Genomic DNA, 27,183 nt, shown 5'->3' on the forward strand with positions numbered 1-27,183 from the left:
TCGATTTAGCAGTACAACGGTGGAACGGAGCTGACGGAAAGTAAATCCAAATATTTATATCTGGAAGTATTAGGGAGCGCTTGGGAAAGAGGCGCTGGCTTGAAGTGGGTGTCTTATGGAGAGGGAACGAGCGGCGAGAGAAGCGGTGAGAGAAGGCGATAGGCGAGAGTGACGAGAAGAGGAAGCCAGGAAGCTAATAGACTGTAAACTAGCTGCAAAAGCAGATGACCGACAGAAAAGCAACGGGAAAAAGATAAACTTTGGAGTTTCGGAGACTGAGATTTTGAGAAATTGAGCGTGGATTATTAATTGAAGGAAAGTTGTTTGGACTATCTTGGAAAATTTTGAACTTTTGAATCTTCGCTTTATATGCCACGGGTGGATAACGGACTTAAGATGAATAAGTGATATAGCACTTATTGGTGCTATATCTTTGGTGGCTGGGAAAGATACAAAAGGAGTTAATTTCGGAGCTGGAAATTAAATAGGAACGTGATTTTGAACATATTTAGATAAATATAATATACAATCTGTTTGGTAATAATTATTTGGCTGTAATTGTTATATATAACTATTCGTTATATAGTTAAACGTTTATATAAGGTTAAAGGAACTAAACATTTGTACAGTGCGTTATTGATTGAGTAATTTGGCTAAACATGACAAGTATTCTGAATCTAACTAAGATTAGCGCAGGAAAGAGGGCGGCACCACAGGGGCTAGGGATGTCTTCAAGCCTTTCTTGCCAGAAGTCCATTTAGGACATGTTACAAAGGGAAAGATCAAACTCTTTTAAAGATTTACAAGTCCTCTTACAAAATATGCATGAGGCAATGACTAAAAATCATGAGGAGATGAAGAAAGAGATAGGCCAAATAAGAAATGATACTGGTGAACTTAAGGGAAAAATTCAAGCAATAGATGATAAATTTGAGGGGATTCAACAACAACTAATTAAAAATGAAGAAAGGTTACAGGATATGGAAGCGAGAATGGAGAAAGAGGATAAGAAAGTAGAGGATTTAAGTGAAACATTACTTCAGGCAAATAAGGAGCTAGAGACAAGTGATATTCCTGGAAGTGGAGAAGGCTGCTCACTATTTACGTTCCCAAAATGTCCAAGAAAAAAGAGGTGAAAATCTGCTGGAGATGATGGCAGAATTAATGGCAAAGGCGCTTGGTATAGGGAAAGAGGACATGTTGGCAGAAATTGACGAAACATATAGGGTTCAAACTAACTATGCGAGGAGACATAATCTCCCGAAAGAAATACATGTAAAGTTGGTCAAAAAATCGATCCGGGATGAACTTTTACATAGATGAAGAGAGGAGACATTTGAATTTCAGGGACAACAGATAACAATTCTTAAACAAATACCTAGAAGGATGAGGGACTTGAGACATGGTTATCAATTCTTAACATCGAAATTGATTAGCCACAATGTGAATTTTAGATGGCTAACTCCAGAAGGTATTTTAGTTACATGGCAGGATAGAAGGTACAGATTGGACTCGATAGAGAAGGCAGAAGATTTCTATAAACTCCACTTTAATAACCAAGATGAAGTAGAAGTAGAAGACCAAGACGGAAGGGAGGGAAGAGAAAGAGATACAAGACAGATAGCTTTGGAAGGGAAAGTTTTAGGAGTAGAGGACAGAGGGAATAAATCTGGAGAGACTACAGAGACAGATGGAGCTAGAGATAAAGATGCGAGAGTGCCCCAGACAACGAGAACCACAAAACCTAGATATAAGTAAAATAAAGGGAGAGTGTAGAATTTTGTCTAAATATTAATGGGTTAAAAGATGGAAATTTTTTAATAAGCTTACTCGTCAAAAACTAGATTTAGTTGCAATACAGGAAGTTCATATAAAGGAACAACAAAAATATTTGCTAGTCCAACCAAAATTAGGGAATCTATTTGTCTCATTAGATCAACAAAAAAAGAGGGGGGTGGCTCTATATGTGAATGAGAAATTGGCAGCCAAACAAATTTATAATGATAAAGAGGGTAGAATATTTTTTTTATTAAAGAGTTTTACAAAAACAAAATTTTACAATACATCCCAAAATCCCACCCATCCCAAAGCACCCTCCTTCCCCCCCTTCCCAGAGCTAAACACAGGGTATAATTATAATAATCATATTCTAGCTAAAGACTATCCATAATATAAAATTAACCAAATTCATAATGTGCTTTAACTCCCCTTTAACATAAATACATACAAAGTACTAACACTAAAATTAATAACAATATCCCTCTAAAATCTACTCATAAGATAAATGGAACTTTTTAGTCCCATATTTATTCTGAATATAATCTATCCATCTCCTCCAAATTGAAATATATCTTTCTTGTGAATGATCCTTCAAGTAAGCAAAAATCTTAGACATTTCTGCAAGATTCGAAATTTTAAACACCCATTCTTCTATTGTAGGCAAACTATCCTTCTTCCAATATTGTCCCACCAGTAACCGAGCTGCTGTTATCAAATTCAACATCAAATTGGTTTCTTTAACATCACAATCTAGAACAATACCCAATAGAAACAATTGCAGAGAAAACTTTTATCTTTCTCTTAAAAATCTTTTGAATGTTCCACCAAATTTTAACCCAAAAAGCTTTTATATTTCTGCAAGTCCACCACATATGAAAATAGGTGGCTTCTAAACTACCACATCTCCAACATTTAGACTGTAAGTTAGGATACATATTAGACAACTTTTTGGGATCCAGATGCCATCTATAAAACATTTTATAAAAATTTTCTCTTAAATTTTGAGCCTGAGTAAATTTAACATTTCTAACCCAAATTACCTCCCAAGTATCCAGCGAAATTGGTTCCTGAATATTTTGTGCCCACATTATCATACAATCTTTAACTAGTTCCGTTTCCGAGTCCAGTTCAATTAAAACATTATATATCCTCTTTATATGTGCACAATTTACATCTCTAATTTGTTTTACTAAATTTTCATCTGTAATTGTGATGCCAACCTTCTGATCCAACTTCCACCTAGCTTTCAATTGAGTATATTGAAACCAAGAGTAACTTATGTTTTCTTGTCTTAACTCCTCTAATGATTTAAGTTGCCAATTATTCCCTTCCAATCTAAGTAATTCCTTATAGGAAAACATATCCAAACTCACTCCCATAGAAAGAGGGTAGAATATTGATAGTCGAGGTAGAAATAAATTATAAAAAGGTGTTGATGGTAGAAATATATGCCCCGAATCGAAATCAAGAACATTTTTTTAAACATTACATAATAAGATATGTAGCATAGAATATGATAAGATTTGTCTGCTAGGAGATTTTAATGCCATTTTAGACAATAATTTGGACTATAAGGGTAATATGACCAGGAAAAGGAAAAGAAGAACATTACCAAGATCCTTTTTCAATTTGGCTAATGATTTAAACATCCAGGATATATGGAGGGAAAGAAATCGTGAGGCAAGGCAGTATACATACTATTCTAATCGACATAATTCGTGGTCCAGAATTGATATGGTGTGGATGTCAAAAGAAATTAACTCCGAGGTTGAAGAGGTATGTATTGAGACAAACACTTGGGCAGACCACAATCCTATGAAATTTAGTTGGAAAGGCCCCAAAAAAGTACCCAAATGGACCTTACAAAGATCAATTTTAAAAGAAGATGACTTTAGGTTAAAGATGGAGAGAGAATTAGATTTCTTCTTTAAGGAAAACAAAGCTGAAGACACCTCTGTACAAAATAATTGGGACACAGCCAAGGCGATAATGAGAGTGGTAGCAATGGCATATATGATAAATAAGAACAAGGAGAAAAAACAACAGAAAAGGTTAGAAGGGGAACACAAAAGATTAGAAACAATACTCCAACAGGAACTACAAAAAATGTTAAACAATTAATGGATTCAATTAAACATAAACTTAATATTCTAGATCAAGAGAAACTAGCACAACAGATGAGAGGCATAAAACAGAACTTTTTTGAAAATGCATATAAATTGAAAAAACAAAAGGAGAAAAGTTGGATTAGTAAACTATGTGATGATAAAGGGAGAATACAATATCAAGAAGAGGAGAAAAAAAACTATAGCCCAGGAATTTTATGAGCAATTATATAAAGATGATAGCCAGGAAAGTGTGGAGAAAGTGGAGGATTGTTTCCAAAAAGCCAAACTACCTAAGGTTACAGAGGAAATTAGAAATATGTTGAATGCAGAAATTAGGTTGTCCAAGGTGATAATGGCTATTAACAAACAAAAAAATAATAAAGCATCGGGTCCTGACGGCCTCCCGATAGAAATTTACTAGGAACAACAAAATATTTTAGCACAACCTTTATTGGAGGTGTTTAATGCAGTATTAGAAGAAGCAAGAATTCCTAAATCATGGTCTGAGGCAAATATAGTCCTCATTCCGAAAGATAATATTGATTATACATTAATTCCAAATTACAGACCTATATCTCTACTTAATTCGGACTATAAGATATTCACAACAATCATAGCTGAACGACTTAAAAGATTCCTGAATGATTTCATACATGTAGACCAGAATGGTTTACTTGCTAAAAGGCAAACTAAACACAATATTAGGGTAATTTTGGACACGTTAGAATATTATGAACTACATAGCGGACAACAGATGGCGCTACTATTCCTAGATGCCCAGAAGGCCTTTGATAATGTTAAATGGTCATTTTTATATCAACAACTGAATTACATGGCTATGGGTGAAAAATTTATGAATATAATAAGGACAATCTATACTAATCGGGAAGCAAAAGTAATTATAAATGGGGAAACATCTAGGAAATTCCAAATACAAAAGGGAACACGGCAAGGCTGCCCCTTATCTCCATTATTGTTCATATTGACACTAGAAGTTTTAACGAGAATAATTAGAAATGAACCACAGATAAAAGGATTAGACATTAAAAAGGAAACTTTCAAACTTCAAGCATTTTTTTTAAATTCCATTTATATCCCGCCCTTCTCCAAAGACTCAGGGCGACTTACAAGCTTAGCAGTAGCCTTCATTCTATGTATATGCCTGCTTATTAGGGCTTTCACACACCATTTGCGGATGATCTGGTCTTTATTATGGAGGACCTACAACATTCAGGACCGAAATTACTGGAAGAATTAGTCAAATATGGTGAAGTCACTGGGTTGAAAATAAATAGACATAAGACTAAGATGATTGTTAAAAATATGACTAACAAACAGAAAGAAAATTTGGCTAGAATTATGGATATAGAAATAGTTTAAAAATTAAAATACTTAGGAATCAATATTATGGCTAGATGCACTTCACTTAAAGAAGATAACTATGATAAAATAGTGAAACAAATAAAAAGTGATTTGGAAAGATGGGGAAACTTGAACCTTTCACTATTGGGGAGAATTGCGGTGATTAAGATGAATGTTTTGCCCAAAATCTTGTTCTTGTTTCAAAATATCCCAATACAACTTGATTCAAAATTTTTCTGAAACTTGAATAAATTGTCATTAAATTTTATTTGGTAAGGGAAAAAACCAAGAATTAAAATGAAATATTTGCAGGACACAAAGGAAAACGGGGGATTTGGATTGCCAGTCTGGGAATTATATTATCATGCTGCTGCGTTAAATTGGATTAGAGAATGGATAATTCTGAAGAACACAAGATTATTGACTCTAGAAGGCCATGATTTGCAATTTGGTTGGCATGCTTTTTTATGGCCTGAGAAACAAGGATTAGCTTCACATTTCCAAAAACATTGGATTAGACAAGCGCTATTTAATACTTGGAATAAAATTAGAAATCATAACTATACTAAAGTATCAGTCTGGCTATCCACCCTCGAAGCAATTGTCTATCCAAATCTATTTAACTTGGGTAATAATATTTCATATAAGGACAGCATGAATAATGAGGGAGAATTGAAATCTAGAAACGAATTAGAATTACAAGGGATAAAACTAGATTGGTGGGCCTATCTACAGATACAATCAAGATTCGGGAAAGATAAAAAAGAATGGGGGATAAATACCCAGGAAACTGCTTTGGATAAAATATTATTGGGGCCAGATAATAAACAGATTTTAAGTTTGGAAAGGAATGTATGGCATTTGAAGCCATATAACCTCTTACGAGGAGAAAAGATTGTTCAAACCTGGTTTCAGTATGGGCAACTACAGGCCAGGTGGAAAGAAGATCAGAAAATTGGTTTTTCAATGACTGATGAAAATTAGGTAAAGCAAGTTAGAAATCAGGGTCAAGCACATATCAAACGGATATATCTTGCATTGATAGAAATTGATTCAGAGACAGAACTTGTTAAAGATTGTATGATAAAGTGGGCTCAGAATTTTCAAGAAGTTATTACAATGGATACTTGGGAAAAGATTTGGGTGAGAAATGTAAAATTTACGCAAGCTCAAAATTTAAGAGAGAATTTTTATAAAATGTTTTATAGATGGCATTTAGATCCCAAAAAATTAGCAAGTATGTATCCGAACTACCAGCCTAAATGTTGGAGGTGTGGTGGTGAAGATGCAACGTATTTTCATATATGGTGGACCTGTAAAAAGGTTAAAGCTTTCTGGATCAAAATTTGGTGGAATATGCAGAAGATATTTAGGAGAAGGATAAAGTTTTCTCAGCAATTGTTCTTACTGGGTATTATTACTGACACTACTGTTGTGGACACTAATATTGGAAGAAGGAAGAACTGCCGACTATAGAAGAATGGACTCTAAAAGTTTCCAACCTGGCGGAAATGGCAAAGATTTCGGCGTATTTGAAAGACCATTCGCAACAGAGATATATTGTGGAGTGGAAAAAATGGATTGATTACATCCAAAATAAATATGGGACTAAAAAGTTTCATTTAGCATTTGAATAAGTATTGATGTGATATTTATATAGCTTGTAGTCATTTTACAAGAGTTAAAGTGCGATAGACTTAATAACTCATTGTTGTTAGCATATGATAGATTATGATTGTTTTTACTTTTATACCTTGTATTTAGCTCTGGGAAGTTGGGGAGGGGGGAAGGGGAGGGAGGGAGGGTTGGGTCAGGTTGGGAAGGGTGGGTGGGTTGGGAGGGGTTTTGTTTTGTTAAAGATAAAATGTATTGAAAAACTTTTCAATAAAAAAAGATAAGGAAATTGTATTGTTTGCTTTTGGGATATAAATTGTTTGAGGAACAAGTGAAAGAACCTATGTTGACCTGGGCCAAAAATTTGGGACATGGCATTGATCTCGATACATGGCAAACGCTCTGGGACAGAAATAAAACAATAACGCTGGCCTCAGCCTACAAAGAAAATTTATTTAAAATGTTCTACCGATGGCACCTCCCTCCAGCATGTTTAGCCAAAATGTATAAGACAGTATCTCCTAAATGTTGGAAATGCTCTGAAGAAATAGGCACATATTCCCACATATGGTGGTCTTGCAGCAAGACGCAAAGATATTGGCAAATGATTTGGACTTGGCTAAAAGAAATACTAGGACGAAAAGTCGAGTTTAGTCCAGAATTTTTCTTATTGGGCATAATAAAAGAGAAATACTCCAAAGAAGAGTTTTATTTGATGATTCACATTATTACGGCAGCAAGAATGTTGTTCGCCCAGAATTGGAAAAGGAGTGAAACTCCTGTAGAAAACGAGGTGATAAGAAAAATTTGGGAGTGCGCAGAAATGGACAAATTAACTCTGGAAATTAAGAATAAAGATCAATCAGGCTACTATAAAATTTGGAATTTTTATTTTTGGTGGGAACGAAAGGAAGGTCTTTATTTGAGTTTATAGATTGGTTGATTGCTTTAAATATTATATTATTATATATAACCAGGGCTTTTTTTCTCATAGAACGCTCAGAACGGGGTTCCGGCACCTTTTTTGGATGGAACCTTGTAGGGTAGGCAAGGCGGGTTGTATGACATGTGTGAGTTCCGGCACCTTTTTCTGTTACAAAAAAAGCACTGTATATAACTGATATGTATTCTATGTGTATTTTATGTATGTATATATATATGTAAATTTCAAAAACAATGTAAGACAAGAAGGTATGTCAGTCCGTTCGCATCGTGTCCAATGTTTTAAACAATAAATTCAATAAAAAAAATTAAGAAAAAGAACTAGGCTTTTGTAATTGATATATCTCCAGAAAATTGGTTGCAGTATTAGCTTTTACTGTGCAGTCCACTAATCTCATTAGCTAGAAGTTAACTTGAAGGCAAATCCGGGCTGATTCCTGGTAGCTGCTTGGGCCAGTCCCTGAGATGTTCTTGACAAGGTTTCAAAAGGATTCAGCCAAGGTTTTCAAGGTGGAACTAAAATCCAGGTCTCCCGGTTCCTAGCCAAACTGGTTCATTTGGATAGCACCTAGCTCAGAAATACAGGCAGTCCTCCAGTTACCACAACGGAGTCCAAAATTTCTAAGTGAGACATTTAAGTGAGTTTTGCCCCATTTTGCAACCTTTCCTGCTATAGTTGTTAAGTGAATCACTGCAGTGGATTAGTAACCTGGTCGTTAAACAAATCTGGCTTCCCTGTTGATTTTGCTTGTCAAAAGGTTTCCCCAAAGGTGATCATATGACCTTGGGACACAACAACAGTCGTAAGCATGAAGCAGTTGTCAAGCATTTGAATTTTTTGATCACATTATCATTGGCAAGCTATCAAGGTCGTAAATGTGAACAATGGTAATAACTCGCGCTTTTTTTGTAACTTTGAACGGTCACTAAATGAACCGTTATAAGTCGAGGACTATCGGTATGTTCAGACAGGGCAACTGTCTGGGTTGCAGCCTCTTGTGCAAACCCGCCCGACAGCCGCTCTGAAGGCCCCGCTGCAGAGCAGAGGAGGCTGCTGCCCTCTTTCCATCTCTTCCATCCAGAAGTCTGTCAAGGGGTCAGTGGGACTCGCTTCCTGGAAGCGCTTTTGCACTTCTTATACCAACTGCGCCGTGCGCACAGCGGTCCCGCTGCGTGAAGCGCAAGAAATGAGGCAATACGCAAAGAGATGATAGGCGAGCAATATGGTTCCCGGCCTCCTCGCTTCGACTCCTCTCCCATCTCCCCTCGGGTCCCTGTTATGGCGGGGGGGGGAGAGAAAAAAAGAGAGGAAGGGACATACTTTGTCTCCGGGAACGCTGATTGGTCAATAAGCATAGCCTGAGAGGCGGGGTTTGGCTGCGCCGACATGACGGGGAAGAGCGCTAAAACGCCCGGAGTCGGTGTGGGCGCGGTGTCTCTTTTTCTCCCTCCGCCAGCGCCTCGCTCCCGGTGAGTTTCTTGCTCTTGCCGTTTCCTCACTTACCCTGAGTGGGGAGGGATAATGCAGGGAGCCTTACTTAAGGAAGGACTCGGAATAGTCTTTGGAGTGACTCTTCTTGTTCTGGGCTGGGGATTCTGGGAGTTGTAGTGGGACCTACTGGGGAAGCGGACCCTCGGGGAGAGAGGGGTTCTCAGCGCTGCAGGGCTCCCACGGTATGACTTGAAGGAAAGCCCCAATTAGATCACTGCATATTTTTTGGGGTTGGGGGGATCCGAATTTTATCCTGTGTTGCTTCCCTGGAACGTGAGATGTGGGACAGGAAAAGTGGTTCGAAAACGTGTATTTTCCACCAGACAGATGGCTCTTAAAATTAACTGCCTTCTTTGGAGAGGTTATTAAAGTTAATGTTGCATGAGCTTTGTGGCAAGGATCTGCGTCGTTTGATATATGTTAGTTGTGGTTTAGGAAAGAACCAAAGGCAGAATATCAGCAAAATGAATGCTGAAATTAATTGCGCGTAGATATTTTTCTCCCTTTATAGCCAAAATGTGCTAGCTCTCATTCTGTAATCAACTAATAAACTTTACTAGTTCTGTTAAATCAATTAGATAAAAATAATGGCAGTATGATAATTTGTACAGCCTGAGACAGGAACTGAAGACTAGTATAGAGTACATAAACTTGAAAAGTTGGAAAATTACTATTCTGACAATATTTTTAATAACCTGCATTTTTTGTTTATACCTCTTAGTATCTACAGAGCCCTCTGTCCCACCTGGCACCTTTATTTACAAGCATGCCTCTAGAGATCCTACATCTTAATTTAAAAAAAAAGTGCAAAGGAAAATGTAGCCTCCTATATGATTTGTATTGGCATTCTAACGATAAAGATGGTGAGGAAATGCAGGCTTGGGCTTGGAAATTTACTTATCTGTCAAAGTAGGGAAAGCTACCTGAGAAATGGTAGACAACATGACAGCACGGTTAGAAGCAAGAAATGAGTTAAAAATTTATGGATTTGTTATCTGGAAAATGAGTGTTTTACGGCAGGCTATTTGTATCTGTGCATAAAGTCTGTATAGGAGATCAGCTCGCATGGAAGGGGACTTTACTCAAATAAAGTCTTTGAGTCAAATTGATTGCTGAAGGCGATATGGAGTTCTTTGCAATCATGTGGAGGTAGTTTGGCACTTTTCTGGAGTATTTTTCAGATCTCCTAATAATTCTATAAATTCCCTATTGAACAACCTTCCTTCAGGTTTCATGAAGGCCTTAACTTATGAATGAAGGTGAATATATGTGCCCCAGGATAATGTTGCAGGATCCAATCTGTGTAGGTCACTGGGACCAGAAGCTTAGTCTTGCAAGCTTTTCTACTCCTACTTGAAGCCCATCTTCAGGGAATTTCTCTTTAGTAGAGTGTGTTTTTGGACTTAGCTTCCAAGCCCCAGACTAACTATTTACTAATAAAAACAAATGTTGGCTTCAGATTCTGGCATGTACTGTATGTTAAAGATGGGTGTAACTGCTGTGGTTTATTGTTGCCAGTGAATTGACTCAACATTATATTCACAGCACAAAATGGAATGAAGATCCTAAGATGTGTTTTATAATTCAAAGCAGGGAAGTTAATTCAGAATTGTCAATTGTTGGCATTGAAGTTGCCAACATTATTTCGAACCCTCCCTTCTGAGCATTCCACAATTGCTTGTTCTGCAGGTTAGCAGCTGTCCTATCCTTTCCAAGTCAATAGCCAAGTGACAAAATGCCCAGCTGCAATCCAATGATTTCAATGTCAGATCACGTTTACTTGCTGATTTCCAAATCATAGCAGATCATAATGACAACAGAAAAGCCTGGGAACGACCAGGTTGACCTCTTCCAGTTAGTCTAAACCAGAGGTCTCCAACCTTTGGGCCACCAGGGACCGGTTCTGTGGAGAGAGGTTTTTCCACAGCCTGGAGGGTGCATGGTTTTGTGTGCTGCCTGCATCTCACGCATGGGACTTTGCTTCTTTGTGCAGACCGGTTGCTGGCATGCCGCGGCCTGGTACCAGTCCATAGACCGGGGGTTGGGGACCCCTGGTCTAAACCTTGTGCCTGTGTGCTTCCATCCAACTCTCATATTGTTCCCTACCTAAAAAGCTTCTTGCATTCAAAGTCTGTACAGCCCAAGATGGCAGCTGAAGACCTTAGTATTGAATGCATAAACTTGAAAAAGGATGGAAAATTACAATTCTGAAAATAAGGTCAGAACTGCTTTGTTTGCTATTTCTAGTGCTGGTCTTTAGATGTTTTTATTGTAGAAAGACGTCAGTGTTTCTCAATCAGAATCTTTTGGGTTCCTCTTTTTAATAATTTTTCCATTTTTAGCATTAATAGGGAACTGACTTTTATGGAGGTAGGTGAATTGTGTAGCCTGTCACGAGACTTGTGAAATGCTGCCTCCAAAAGAGAGAGAGAGAGAGAGAAAGAGGAACAATCTTTCTGGAGAAAATGTAGCTTCACCACTGAATGACATTCTCTTTGAATAAAAAATGAACAAGTGTTTTATCACTTGCTTCTATTTTATCTTCTGAAAAACACTACAGTCCTGGTGATTCTGCTGAACCCAAAGCTTTATTCCAGCTCAGTTTGTACTCAATTTTTTTCTCTTAGAAACCTTCATTTCACATTCACTGTTTTTTGAACTATTTTTTGGAGTTGTACACTGCTCCATACTTTAATTACCCCCTTTGGGGGGGGGGTGTTTGCTTTTACAAATGTGGAGATTTTCCTAAGCAGTGCATAAATAGTGCTGTATATCACAATTACAATTCGAAATGTGAACTTGCTGTTTCTATATAGCCGAGGTGGCAAATCTATGGCACGTGTGCCACTTGTGGCAATTCAAATTCAAATTCTCTGTGGGCACACGCGCCATTGCCCTAGTCCTAGGCCTTCAGCTGGGTTTTATGAAACCTTTTTGCATTAGGCCTCTGCCGCCGTGTGCAAAAAACCCAACAATGTTCAATCAATCAATCAATTTCAACTTCTCACAGGGAAAAGTTGGAATTGATTGATTGAGCTTTTTAGTCCCACCCAGTCTGCCGTTACCACCACAGCCATGCCTAAGCAATGGGCCATGCCCACCCAATTGGCCACACCCACCCAATGGGCCACGCCCATGCAACACACGATACATAAGTGGCTTTTGGGTTGCAGTTTGGGCACTCGGTCTCTGAAAGGCTTGCCATCACTGCTATATAGAATTAGAATTAGGTTGGGTAACGGGGGGGGGGGAGTACAAGGACCAGGCAGGATCAGGCAAAGTTCTCTCAGTGCTGTAAACTTGAGTAAGCAGAATATGACACCAATAATAGATAGATCCCTATGCCCTAGAATTGAGTTCAGCTGTTGTTCACTGATGGGAGACTTTATAACAATGTGAAAATAGCTTGTTTTTGGTTTTTTACTTGCTGGGTTTTAAACTTCCCAGTCTAGCTTTCATGCTTGAGGTTTCCTAACGGTTTCATGTTCATGTAATTAGATCCAATGTGTCTTTTAAAAATTCAACCAAGCTATATACAAGTTGCTTTTTTAAACCAGATTTTTCAACATGTAGAGGCCAATTTGGTCTATTCCGATATTTTACCTTGTGTTCCTGGCAAGTTCATTTTTTGATACATACAACTTTTGCAAATGTTTAGATAGATTAAATGGATTTGTGGTGATATTAATACTTCTTTCCCCCCCAGAACTTTTAATATCTAGTAAGTGGAAACTGGTATCTAGTTGAGAATGAAATGTTTGTGTACGAGATACATTACTGCTTTGTAATGATAGTACTGCAGTGTGGTGTAGCAGTTACGGTGCATTAGGAGAACCAGGAATGCTGATTCCGGTGTACCCTCAGCCATGGAAATTCCTTGGGTAACTAGGTCAATCAGGGTTGTTGTAGGGAAAAATTAGAAGAGAGTGCTGTGTAATTTGCCTTGAGTTCTCTGAGGAAAAACAAGATATAAAACTAATAAAGAAAGTAGTTGATCCTGTTCCTTATGAAAATGCACAAGGATTAATTTACTAATTGGCTCCCATCAGAGTTCTATCAAAGCCAGTGATTGTGCAGATTGGCCAGAAGTAAAAGAAGTAATGGGAAGATCATAGTATTCTAGTTCAATGTTTTTCAATCTCAGCAACTTTAAGAAGTGTGGACTTCAATTCCCAGAATTCCACAGCCTCTAACTATAATGGAACTTTTTTTTTTCTGGTCTAGGCAAGCACTATTTTATTTTATTTTTTTAGCCACAGCTCTGAGTATAAGCTGAGTATAAATTAGTTTAAGTTGCTTTATGTCATGTTTCTATATAGAACACAAGAGAGCTGCAAATGCACAGTCTTAATGTTGGTGTTAAGAGAAGGTTGATTGTTATTGTGTGGTGTTTGTGGTGGGATAGACTTGCATCTTTGTGCTGTGGAGATGACCTTTTTTTCCCCCCCAGAGATAAGATGTGGCGGCTAATAATCACAGCGATTTTGTACCAAGGCCTGGTAAATTCAGCAGTGCTTGAGGGAAGAAAAAAAGGTGTGGATCCAGAAGCAGCCATGAACATTGTAAGTTGTTACTGTTATCACTTCAGTTTCAGACGGTTTCAGTAATTGGTACTTCATATTAATTCTGTGGCCTATATTTTCACGAAGTTTGATCTTCATTGACAATTAGGGTTACAGAGGAAAAACCTGACAACCGGGAGCAGTTTATAACAAGTAAAGCAAACCAGTACAATGAAATGCAGAATTTGTAAAGGGCATTAATGGACAGTACTCTGCTGAATTCTTAGTTAACATATCCAAAAGGGCAAATGTGTAGGAGAAGAGGAGGCAGAACCAGGGCCTGGTGTTAAAAGAGTTATCAGTCTGGAGTTGTTATCCAAGTCCATCCCTCCATGAATTGCTTTGACTCTTACCTACTGCCAACTTAGTACTAATTGTTAATTGACTAGATTCTTGTGAATGGAATGTTCCTGATTTTCACTGTAAGCCGAAATTTAATGCGTTCACCATGGATATTATTATATCCACTTGGAAGTCTGCCCCTATAGAGCAGGAACGTTCAGTATTAACAATGTGATAGGATGCATACATGACTCCTGTTATAGCTGTCCTATACAATAGGTACGTAGAGTGGCATTTGGGCACTGCCTTTCTGCAGTTGCTAAACATTAGCCGAAGCTATTGATCAAATAGAGAGATGAATTCCTTCAGCTTAATTGCTTAGTTTTAGTTCAACAATCATGTAACAGTTTGCAGTGATAGCTGATTTGCATATTAATAGAACTTTTTTAACGTTCCATTAAAAAAAATTGCTTTGTGATTTCCCCCCATGCTTTTGTGCATTGAATTTGCTGTTTCGTATGTTCTTAGATAAGAGAAATAAAATTTCTAGATTTGTTTTTTCCACCCTCTCTAGCTGTTTTGAGGTAGCAAATTTTCCAGAGAGCAGAAAAATGGAAATTAGCCCTAAAATGTAAGGTACCTACAAGAAAATTTCAAGCTTGCTCCAAGCAGAAGGGGGGAAAAAATCTACCTGATTATATTTTCTTGAAGCCAATAAAGAGTAAATCTGAAAAAAGAACAAATATGAAAGAAGTTCCTAAAGTTTAAAAAACAAAAATAATTGTTTATATTTATAACTTGCTTTATCAAGGGCAATTCAAGAACAAAAACAAGAAAATAAATAATGGAATTAAATCTAATAGACAGCTTACAAATAAAGGACTGATTTTTTTAATAATAAAGGGCACATGGTCACTGTACATGTGCATTGCGGTCAGGATTATCTTAAGGGCCAAGTCAGAGAGTTCAAGATGGTGGGCATGAAGGTCCCACCCAACGTGCAATGCACATAAAAACAGAGCTTTGTTCATTCTGTCATAGCCACCTTCTTGTTCTGCAGAAACCCCTGAATTTAACTTATTAACTTAACATCCTACCAATTGCCATCCTTAACCTCCCCCCCTCATCATTAAAGTTGGTCACCAAAAAATTCTTTACCCCAACGGTTAGGCTTTAAAGAAAAGGAAGTTTTCCAAGGAAGGAACGAAAACCTCCTAGTAGTAAAGTCAGGCTGGGAGAAATAATTTATTAAAGCATTGGAGTTGGATACCTGGGTAGATTTTCTCCAGTTTCTGTGAAGGGTTGACTTCTGATTCCTGATTTTAGTTCATATATACTTTGCCTTCCTATTCTAGCAAGTATCAAAGTGTGTAGCTTAAAAATTGAATTAAAATGACAGAATCTATAGCAGACATGTCAAACACAAGGCCCGGGGGCCAGATCCGGCCCGCGAAGTGGTTTTATGCGGCCCGCGAAGCCATCCTGGAAACAGTGAGGGAATGGCCCCCACTGCTTTGGCCCTGGCCCAGAGACCCTCCTTCTGCCAGAGACCCTCAGATCTGTCCCACTCCTGCCCAGGCCCCCATAGGCACCCTTGATGTGAACGATATAGAGCTGGCCATGCCCACCCAGTAGGTCATACGCACTCTAGCCATGCCCACCCAGGTCATACTCTATAGAGAGTTAAAAACAGACTATAAAAATTGTTACTAAAATTAACAAAAACCCTGCCTAGAAACCAGGAGTTCCTGTCCTACTTTAGGCCTGAAAACTAGCTGGGTGACTTTGGGCCAGTTACTTTTTTCAGCCCAGCCCATTCACAGAGTTCTTATTGTGGGGAAAATAGGATGAGAAGGGAGTATAAAGATACCTTTGTTGAGTTGAGTTACTTATAAAAATAATACAGGTGTGTTAAAAATAACAAGCCTTTCAAGTTTCCTGAATGTTGAGTGAACAAGGATCAGTGCCAGGATTGGAGATACACCTGCTAGATAAACAACTATTGGTATATCTCTACACCTATAGATATTAACAGTTGGATAGCTTCATAAGAGGAGCAGTAGTAGTAATTTATATCATTGAGCACTGAGCCATTTGAGGCAATATCTTAAGCTGCTTGTAAGCACTTGGCAAGCAGTCTAGATCTTTCAATATAGATGTTTTTGGTAGAGTAGCTGCCACATTTTGCACCAATAGTTACTTCTGGATGCTTTTCAAGGGTGGCCCATGTTACAATAATCCAGAAAATGTGTGTGGATGCATCCATGGCTATCTATCATATCTGTGCTGATCGGTAGTAATAGAATAGCAATAGCACTTAGACTTGCATACCACCTGATAGTGCTTTACAGCACTCTTTGGACGGTTCATTTTACCGATCTTGAAAGGATGGAAGGCTGAGTCAACCTTCAACCCAGTCAGGATTGAAATCCAGGCTATAGGCAAAGTTACCGTATTTTCCGGCGTATAAGATGACTTTTTAACGCATGAAAATCTTCTCAAAAGTCAGGGGTCGTCTTATGCACCCAGTCGCCTTATACACCGGAAAATAGTAAATCAATCTTCGGGAGCAGAGATGTTAGTGGAAACGGACAAATCCAGCGCTCGAGAATGGCGAAAGACGGCCTCCTCATAAATAAACCGACCAGCCCAACCAAGGCTGAGGCTCCAGCTTACCAGCGTCCTAGGGCAGCAGCCCTTTTTTTTTGGAAGGGAGCGGGAGTTAAGCGTGTGCCGAGCCTCTGGCGCTCCGCGAGCACGAGAGCTCAAGGGAGTGTGGGAAGCCAGGCGGAGGCCGACCTGACATGTTCCTGCAGAGCTAAGCTTCACCTGACCCTGGGAGTTTGACTTCAGGGTGTGGTGCCGCGGCAGACCTACAGCAACACCCACCCAGGAAGGCGCAGCTTAGGAATTGCAACAGGCAGACCGCAGCGGAAAGCTGGCGCTGGGGCTTCAGCAGCCCGGGGTCGCCTTTCCACCCTGAAGGCGGCCTTGGGGAGGGTGTGTGTGTGAATCTTAAACTTGCGGCGCAGGGCTGAGCCCGTTTCTTCCCCCCCCCCACTCCGCCACCCTGTTCATTAACTAACCTATGGAAAGAACCGCCTTCTTTCAGACCTGGTGCCTTCTCGAAGTGTTGGGCCACAATGCTCGTCGCTCCTGGCCAAAACAGCCAGCGCGTGTGGCTGAAGTAGAAGGGGGCGCCAAGGCGAGAGGAGACGAGGTTTAGGCGAGGCAGAGCAAAGCTGATCTCGAGGCCAAAAGCTCTTGATAAACCTTCACCTAATTGAGAAGCAGCCCTGACTTCCTACTTATGTCTGGCAGAAGCCATTTGTTCACTTTGTCTAGACAGGCACAATCATACCAAAGAGAATGCCTGTGGAGATTCTCAGTCATGCAGGTATTGGTTGTGTTTTTTTCCAAAAGGCAACTGAACTTTCTTGGTGGTGGTTTTTTTTTTTTCTGTGCAAACGTTTTGCTTCTCATCCAAGAAGCTTCTTAGTTCAACTAAAGAAGCTTGCTTGGATGAGAAGTGAAAACATTTTCAAAGGGAAAAAAAACCAAGAAAGGCCAGTTGCCTTTTGGAAAAAGCACCTTTGGGACTACCAAAGAGTGTTATCATTAATAAGTGTGAGTGTTTACAAGTATGCAAATAAAATCTACATGAGCCAGTCAAGTCAATAGTACTGTATTCCTACATTGCCTCATAACTACAAGTGTGCTAAAGCTCACAACATACTAGAAATGCATCTTTTTTGTATGTCAGTCAACTGGAGAGAGCTGGACATATGTAGAAGATTCTGCTACTGAGGACATTTATAAAATAAAAATAAGGTCACAGTTTAATTGCTTGCTAAGCTGTGCACAAATAAAAATAGGCTGGGTTTATTTAGAAAGATCAGAAGCAAACACTGAATGTTAAACATCAAGACTCTGTATATCCAAACAGCTAAAAGTGTCATTGTCTCTTTTTGCCTAAGATGCTGAGAATCAAAACATTTTGGTTAAATCAGTCTTTCCTTAGCTTGGCGTTCTCCAGATGTGTGAAAATTAAAATTCTCAGCCAGAACAATTTTGAGCATTGTTAACTCTAAGGCATCTGAGGAGCACCACATAGGGAAAACTACTTTTTAACCCATGAAAATCTTCTCAAAAGTCGGGGGTCGTCTTATACGCCCAGTCTTATACGCTGGAAAATACGGTAGCTACAATATTGCATTCTAACCACACCGCTATCAGTAGGTATACAGAGTAGCACTCAGGCATTACTTTTTTGCAGTTGCTAAACCATTGTTAAGCAACTGTGATTGTTGAAACATGTTGATAGTTGCCCAAGCTACTGATCAGAGATGAATTGCTTCAGCTTTATTGCTTTGTTTTAGTTCACTGGTCCTCTGACAGTTATAGCAATAGCTGATTTTCACATTAAGGGAGCTTTCTCATGTTTACCCTAATAATGTCTTTGTGGCTTTTTGTTTCATTCTTTGATTTGTTTTTTAGATAAGAGAAATAAAATATTTAAGTCAAATATCTTTTTGAAACTCTAGATATTTTGAGTCAACAAATACTTCAAAGTTCCTAGCTAGTGTTGCTAAAAGTTGGGAATACTAGGAATAGCAGTCCAAAACATCCTGAGGACATTAAATGGGTAAAGGGTGGCTTAGATACTTTAGTACAACGTAATAATGAACAGCATTATCTTTTATTTGCTTCTCTTTTAGAGTGAAATTATCTTATTCAGAGGATATCCCAATGAGGAATATGAAGTGGTGACAAATGATGGATATATCCTATGTCTGAATAGAATTCCTTATGGGAAAATAAGTCAGAAAACCAAGGGTGAGTATATGTTTGTAAGCAGATAATAGAGTATTATGAAAGTATATAAATCTTGTTGCAAATCTTGTTGTCACGGCCCTTAACTGGACCAAACAGTACATCACAAGGCAACAATTTTTGAACCAAGGTAACTCAAATGGGCTAACTTAGAGAACGTATCTAAAATTCGGAGCCCATGATTCCCAAGGGAGGGAGTAAAAATGGTTGGAAATGGTTCCTTCCAATGAATTTGGTTAGTTTTGGATGGAGGTAATTTTGGAAAGAGTCCTCGGGATATTTTGATGTCCTAAGTTTCAGTAACCATCTCATACGTGTTTTGAATGTTTCCCTTCCAACCCAAAATAATCATGGAGTACCTCTGAGAAATGACAGGACATAAATTCAAATGACAATTCCACATCTTTTCCCCAATTTTTAATGTTGGCTTTCCCCATAAAAGTCAATTCAGCATGAGAAAAATAATCAAATCTTTTAAATTCAATATTACATTCCATATTTTTCCAACTGATACAATTTTCAGAGATAGCAGTTTCCTGTATTTAGATCCTAAGCCAAAGATGTTATATATGTATATTCCAAATTTGTCAACACCAGTTGTTGGCTTTCAGTATTTAAAACTTGAGAATAGGTACTTTTGATGATATAGCTCCTGATTTGAAAAATTGGAATTCTCTCTCATTAATTGCTAATTGCATTTTGTGTAAACACATTCTTGGAATTGAAGAATCCCATGAAAACTTTCTAAACAAAGAGTTTATTTTCTGAAAATATTTTTCAGGTATTTGAACAGGAATTCCTTTCAGGATATAAATTAATCTGGGAATAACATTTATTTTCTCAGCATTCCCCATTCTCCAAAGGGTGAGGTTTATCTTACTAACTCTCTTTTATTTTCACATTGTATTTATATTACATTTTACCAAGTTGAATCCACTGTTGTTCAAGGAAAGACATTTGTACTAACGGCTGTGGAATGAACTTTCATGCCTTAGGAGAGGATGCTGTTGTTCTGCTTCTAACTATGTGTAAAATGCTTCCCTTTTAGAACCGAAACCAGCTGTGTTTCTACAACATGGCCTTCTTGCTGATGGCAGTAACTGGGTGACCAACCTAGACTATAACAGTCTGGGTTTTGTGCTAGCTGATGCTGGTTTTGATGTTTGGTTAGGGAACAGCAGAGGAAACACTTGGTCCCAAAAACACATCAACTATACCACGCAGCAAAAAGAATTCTGGATGTTCAGGTAGTCAGATTTGCTAAACATTACGAATTGTTTGGTTTTACCCCTCTACCTATCCCTTTATGTTTCACAAGCCCGCTTTTTAATAGCTTTATTAATGGAAGTGGGTGTATGTGCGCATGCATATGTAAGCATATAATATTTGTTGTTGTTGTTAGTTGCGAAGTCGTGTCCGACCCATCGCGACTCTATGGACAATGTTCTTCCAGGCCTTCCTGTCCTCTACCATCTTCTGGAGTCCATTTAAGCTCACGCCTACTGCTTCAGTGACTCCATCCAGCCACCTCATTCTCTGTCGTCCCCTTCTTCTCTTGCCCTCAATCTTTCCCAGCATTAGGCTCTTCTCCAGTGAGTCCTTCCTTCTCATTAGGTGGCCAAAGTATTTGAGTTTTAGCTTCAGGATCTGGCCTTCTAAAGAGCAGTCAGGGTTGATGTCCAGCTATTGGTTCTGCCCTCCCCCACAATCCCAGTTTCACATGTGGCCCCTTGGGAAACTTAATTGCCCACTTCTGACTTAGAGAATTTCTTGGAGGGAAGGTTTAAGCGTTCACTCTGTACAGTAGGCTCAACACTGCAGCTGTACTATACAGCTAGGAATAAGAGATAACACTTGATTATTGCCATTATATGACATCTATATAGTTTACACTGTGAGGCAAACATTATATGACATCTATATGGTTTTTGCTGTGTAACTACAGTTGCAAGAAAAAGTATGTGAACCCTTTGGGATTACGTGGAGTTTTGCATGAATTGGCCATAAAATGCGCTCTAAACATCATGTAAGTCACAACAATAGAAAAACACAGTCTGTTTAAAATAATACTATACAAACATTAGCTGTTGTCATGTTTTAATTGAACATAAGATGAAAACATTCACAGTGCAGGGTGGAAAAAGTATGTGAACCTTTGGACTTAATAACTGGTTGACCCTCCTTTGGCAGCAATAACCTCAACCAAACATTTCCTGTAGTTGCAGATCAGACCTGCACAACGATCTGGAGTAATTTTGGACCACTCCTCTGCACAAAACTGTTTCAGTGTAGCAATATTCTTGGGATGTCTGGTGTGAATCGCTCTCTTAAGGTCATGCCACAGCATTTCAATCGGGTTGAGGTCAGGACTCTTACTGGGCCACTCCAGAAGGCGTATTCTGTTCTGTTGAAGCCATTGTTTTGTTGAATTACTTGTATGCTTTGGGTCATTGTCCTGTTGCATCACCCATCCTCTGCGAAGCTTCAGTTGGCGGACAGATGGTCGTACGTTTTCCTGCAAAATGTCCTGATAAACTCTGGAACTCATTTTCCCATCAATGACAACAATCCGTCCAGGCCCTGAGGCAGCAAAGCAGCCCCAAACCATGATGCTCCCTCCGCCATGTTTTACAGTGGGGATGAGGTTTTGATGTTGGTGTGCTGTGCCTTTTTTTCTCCACACATAGTGTTGTGTGTTTTTTCCAAACAACTCAATTTTGGTTTCATCTGTCCACAGTATATTTTGCCAGTAGTGCTGTGGAACATCCAGGTGCTCTTTTGCAAACTTCAAACGTGCTGCAATATTTTTTTGGGACAGCAATGGCTTCCTCCGTGGTGTCCTCCCATGTACTCCATTCTTGTTTAATGTTTTCCTTATTGTAGATGTGTCAACAAAAATGTTAGCATGTGCCAGAGATTTCTGTAGGTCTTTAGCTGACACTCTAGGATTCTTCTTTACCTCATTAAGCATTATGCACTGTGCTCTTGCAGTCATTTTTACACGACGACCACGCCTAGGGAGAGTAGCAACAGTGCTAAACTTTCTCCATTTGTAGACAGGCTGTCTTACCGTGGACACATGAACATCAAGGCTTTTGGAGATACTTTTGTAACCCTTTCCAGCTTCACGCAAGTCAACAATTCTTGATCGTAGGTCTTCTGAGAGCTCTTTTCTGCGAGGCATGGTTCACATCAGACAGTGCTTCTTGAGACCACTAAACCCAAAACAGGTGTGTGTTTTTAAAGGGCAGGACAGCTGTCAGCAACACATCCAATATCATCACACTGATTGGAGTCAAGGTTGGCTCACTCCTGGCTCCAATTAGCTCTTGGAGAAGTCATTAGGCTAGGGGTTCACATACTTTTTCCACCCTGCACTGTGAATGTTTCCATCTTATGTTCAATTAAAACATGGCAACATGTTTGTGTAGTATTATTTTAAACAGTGTTTTTCTGTTGTTGTGACTTACATGACGTTTAGAGCGCATTTTATGGCCAATTCATGCAAAACTCCACGTAATCCCAAAGGGTTCACATACTTTTTCTTGCAACTGTAGTGCTGATATCTAAGGAGGACGATGACATACGATGGCTGATGCGTATTGGTTGATTTGTGTGATGAATCGTGCGGGATTTTCTTGCCCCACGATAAATAACTGCTATATGGGTAAAACTAACTATGACTTCTTCACCAAATCCATAATATGTAAACTGGCCTTTTTGCTTTCACAAAGGATATTGCTAATTACATTTTTGTCTTGCCACTTTTCCAAAGGTAACTAAAAAAAACAAACCCATGCTCATCAGACTATAACGAGAAAGTTGGCCCACCTCCAGGTTTACAAACTAAAAAAGACAAGTTGCAGAAAGGAAGGGAAAATGCAGAAAGGAAGGGCTAAGCAGGCTGATAGGGCATTTCTAGGAGCTGAAATGTTGAGAAACCTTAAAAGACTTAGATTCCAGATGACCCTCAGCTATAAAAATTCAGTGGAAATTTTTGAGCCAGTTGCTGTTTTTTATCATAGATAACAAAGTTGTTGTAGTTCGGAAAAATGGGAACAGTGAATGGTATGTAGGCCACTTTGGATTCCTGAAGGTGAAATATAATTCAAATAAATGAGAATGTGTGATGTATTTAATAAAAATAAGTAAAAAGAGATCTGGCTGTCATGTAGTCATATTATTCTGGATAGGTTGAGGAATCTCAAGAAGCAAACTATAGAGGTCACTGGAAGACACAAATAAAAATCACAGTGGTATAAAATTAATCAAGATTCTTGAAAGCTTTTTTGCAGAATGGAAAGAAGTTTCTCAGATACACTTGCTGCCATTGCTTATGTTAATTGCATTTTATAGTTGTTTTTATCCTTGACTTAGTCTTTTAAAATAAGCCTCATATGCATTGTAAGGGAAGACGTTAAATGAGAAGTGTCTTGATAGGTCAGTAAAGGACTTATGAACCCTGATATGACTTGAACCCTGGTATCTATTCATCACATTGACTGGATAATATTTCAGTGTGTGGCTGCTTGTATAATATGGATTCTATTTCTCTATGTAATGTGTAAATCTGACGGATTCTTTTTTCCTCTTTAGTTTTGATGAAATGGCTATGTATGATATTCCTGCCTCATTAAACTTTGTCTTGAACAAAACTGGTCAGGAGCAACTCTTCTATGTTGGTCATTCTCAAGGCACCACAATAGGTAGGTTAGCAAAGTACTTACTTTACATTGGTAATTTTAATAGCTACATAGCTGAAGTGAATTTCATAGTGCTTATCTACAAACCAATAATTACACTGAATTCTGGTAGGTAATCATCTTGATCAAAGTTATGACAGTAGTATGTGGGGTGTGTAGTCTGAAGGGCATTAGCTTAGGAAAGACATATTTTAAATAATGGAAAGTATTTCTGTGTGAAAGCTTGAATGAAGACTTTAAAGTTTTGAAGTGACTCTGGACTGAATTACGATGTCTTGGACCAAGTGAATGCCCCAATTTCAGTTGAAAAAACTGAGAGGCGAGAACAACTCTATACAGTAAAGTGATATATGGAATACAGGGTGTCTGCACAATGTGTTCAATCCTTCTCGTGGTTTGTTACCTGCCTATTTTAAAAATGGCATACCCTATATGTAAGTAACGCAGAGGTCACCAACCTTTTTCAGTTGGTGGACCGGAAAGAAAGGGAGGGGGAAGCCTTTTACAGATGTGCACATGCGCATGCGTGGGGCTGTGAGCACACGCGTGATGCAAATGGGGCAGGGCTAGCGCTTATGTGATACTACCCCTGCCCTGTTCTTGCGCGGCACAGCGCCCCATTTCCACCCATTTTAGCACCCCGTGGCATGGTGTCGGCCCATTTTTGTGCCCCATGGTGCGGTGTCAGCCTGTTTTTGTGCCCCACGGCAGGGTGGCATCCTGTTTTTGCACCCTGAGGTACAGCATCAGCCCATTTTCGTGCCCCAAGGTGCAGTGTCCTGTTTTCGCGCCCTGCCAAAACAGGTTGGGGACCTCTGAACTAGTGGATGCTTGTGGAAAAAAATCAAATTGTTCAGCCAAGCAAGAGATTTTATAACAAATTTCTGAGTGTTTAATCATTTTGAATACTGGTTTGGATTTATAAAGAAAAATGGATGAAAAAATTCTTCAGGCATGGAGAAAGTCCCCTTTGCCTTAATGATGCTAGCCATAAACAGTGTGAAAATTATAAAATATGATTGCTGTTGTGGAATACGCAACAAGTGTTTTCATACTGATTTTGTTCAGCTGCATAGTTTAAGCTCTATTCATGTCTTTCGTGTTTCTCCCTCCTCCAGGTTTCATTGCATTTTCAGTTTTTCCAGAGTTGGCAAAAAAGATAAAAATGTTTTTTGGATTGGCACCTGTTATGTCTGTAAAGTTTGCATCTGGTGGCTTGGTCAAACTTGGAGACCTTCCCGAATTTATGATTAAAGTACGTGTTTGTTTAAAATATTTGCTTGAACCACAAAGTGCAAATACTAGGGGATGTAGCTGAGTACTACTTTTCTTTTTGTACGCACTTGAACAAAAGACCGACATGCCTTTGAACAAAAGTCTTAACAAGGAACCCAGTTTTAAACAAACACTGCCTGTGACTTGAGATGTTCTGGGACATCATAGGTGGCAGCTGTCTATTCTGCTTCCTCCTCTTTTCCTTCCATAGTGGGGAAGAGTGAGGTTGAGCTGACAGAGGCAGTAACTGGCCCAAAGTCACTTTTTAAACATGTCCATTGCCCCTCTCTCCCAAATTATTGAAAGTTGTCCAGCGGAGGTTTTGAAACAAAACAAAACAAAACCCAAACCACTCCACATAGAGATTAATTAATTTCTTGGCCTTGTTGCTTGCAGGAAGCTTGTCGTGCAGAATCTTTAAAGACTATAAATGGGAAAAATCCTAATTTAAGAAACATGTGAACTACTATAGATTAGATTTAACTTTGGATGTATTTGTATTTGCAGAAAAAAATGTTGAAAGCAGTTCTGCTGATTATCAGTCCCAGCTTGTAGGTAGTCCTCAACTTACAACCATTCTTTTGCTAACTTTTACAACAGCACTGAAAAAAAGCGATTTATGACCATTTTTCGCACTTAACCAACATTGCAGCATCCCCATGGTCACATGTTCAAAAATTCAAATGCTTGGCGACTGACTCAGATATTTATATATGACGGATGCAGTGTCCCGAGGTCATGTGAGCACCTTTTGTCACCTTCTGACAAGCAAAGTCAATGGGGGAAGCCAGATTCACTTGGTAACTTTGTTACTAACTTAACACAGTGATTCACTTAACAACTGTGGCCAGAAAGGTCATAAAATGGGGCAAAACTCACTGAACAACTGTCTGAAATGAAATTTTGTCTCAATTGTGATGGTGAGTTGAGGACTACCTGTTTTCTTCTGACGCAGACGAAAGCTTATAAGCCTTATGTTAGGCTAATCTAAATCTTGCATAGGTAAAATTAAAAAACCAAAATATTTATGATGTGCCCTACTTCCAGAGAACTTGTTTCCATACTGCACCTCCAGTTGTTTTATTAAACATTAAGGTTAAGTGGCATTCTTGGTAGTAACACCAGTCCTGTTACAGAAGAGATAATCTTTGCTGGTAATCTACTGAACCTTAATTATTGAACATGCTGTCACAGGGCAAAACTTACTCTGAAGTACCATGAATTCAGTGTTAAAACCATTGTGGGAAAGTGGACCAGTGCTTCCACGGAATGTATAAAATAAAGCAGAGTTTTGATTATCTTGAAATGATCACGTTTAGCATTTAAACAGTGTGCCCCGGTGCATTGGTTTGGCTCACCCTGTCAGCTGCAGATTGAGAATGAGAAGTTGCTCCAAGTTCTCTGTTGAGCTGGTGCCTGGAGAATACTTGAATTGAGTGTTGTGTGTTCTACCTGTTCTTACAACTGTGAGGTTCTACTGCCAACTTCCTTGAAAAGATGAAGTTCCCTATTCAGATTGGAGGGGGGGGGAAATGTAGTAACTGCTGATCTTCTACGCATGGGTCAGTCAAGAGACTTGATAGCAGTTTCAGTCTCACTGAAATAGCCATGTCCACATGGATTTATCTGCTGAAATTAATACAGAATTTTTTAAGTGCAGAAGTTTTCTGCAATGTGCAAAGTGTGCCTCCAAAAGCTCTATTAAGAGTGAGGCAGTCATACGACTGTTGTATTAAATGAAACGTAATGTTTTCTCTTTGTCTTGTCTCAGCTCTTTTTTTTAGAAAAACGACTCCCTTCTAGGCCCCTCCCCCCAAATATAGGGCCCAGAATAATGGTTGAATATTACAGGAAGACAACTTCTGATTAAATATTAGGAAAAGCTTCGTAACTCTAGGAGCAGTTCAACCATGATCTAATTGTAATAGTTATTATGCCATAGGATATATGAAATAAAAATTCATTTTAAATGTTTGGGTTATTTATTTCTATCTCATCTTTATTATTTTTGTAAACAACTCAAGGCAGAGAACATATCTAATACTCCTCTCTCCTTCTTATTTCTTCACAGTAACAATCCTGTGAGCATGTGACTGGGCCATGATCACCCAGCTGGCTTTCCTGTCTAAGGCAGGATTAGTTGTTAGTCCTGGTTGTTAGGCCAGCACCTTATCCACTACACCAGACTGGTTTTCCACGTTGAAAGAAAATTAGTAGATGGCCTTAATTAA

At 38.8% G+C, this 27,183-nt stretch overlaps 1 protein-coding gene across 3 annotated transcripts in view; it reads left to right on the forward strand.

The window, feature by feature from the left end:
- The first annotated feature begins 9,208 nt into the window (after positions 1–9,208).
- LIPA (lipase A, lysosomal acid type) overlaps positions 9,209–27,183 on the forward strand; it is a 24,623-nt gene continuing 6,648 nt past the window's right edge. The window contains exons 1-7 of one of the 3 annotated variants that reach the window (XM_083363534.1): positions 9,209–9,275; positions 11,291–11,515; positions 13,748–13,859; positions 18,860–18,977; positions 20,023–20,221; positions 23,571–23,680; positions 24,796–24,932. In XM_083363534.1, the coding sequence (XP_083219660.1) occupies positions 11,469–11,515; positions 13,748–13,859; positions 18,860–18,977; positions 20,023–20,221; positions 23,571–23,680; positions 24,796–24,932 (723 nt within the window). In that variant the 5' untranslated portion in view covers positions 9,209–9,275; positions 11,291–11,468. Of the gene's footprint in view, positions 9,276–9,460; positions 9,480–11,290; positions 11,516–13,747; positions 13,860–18,859; positions 18,978–20,022; positions 20,222–23,570; positions 23,681–24,795; positions 24,933–27,183 lie in introns of those variants that run through there. The other 2 variants (XM_083363535.1, XM_083363536.1) reach the window with 2 other exon arrangements.

Source organism: Vipera ursinii (genome assembly GCF_947247035.1).
Source record: "Vipera ursinii genome assembly, chromosome: 5".
Taxonomy (NCBI): Eukaryota; Metazoa; Chordata; class Lepidosauria; order Squamata; family Viperidae; genus Vipera; species Vipera ursinii.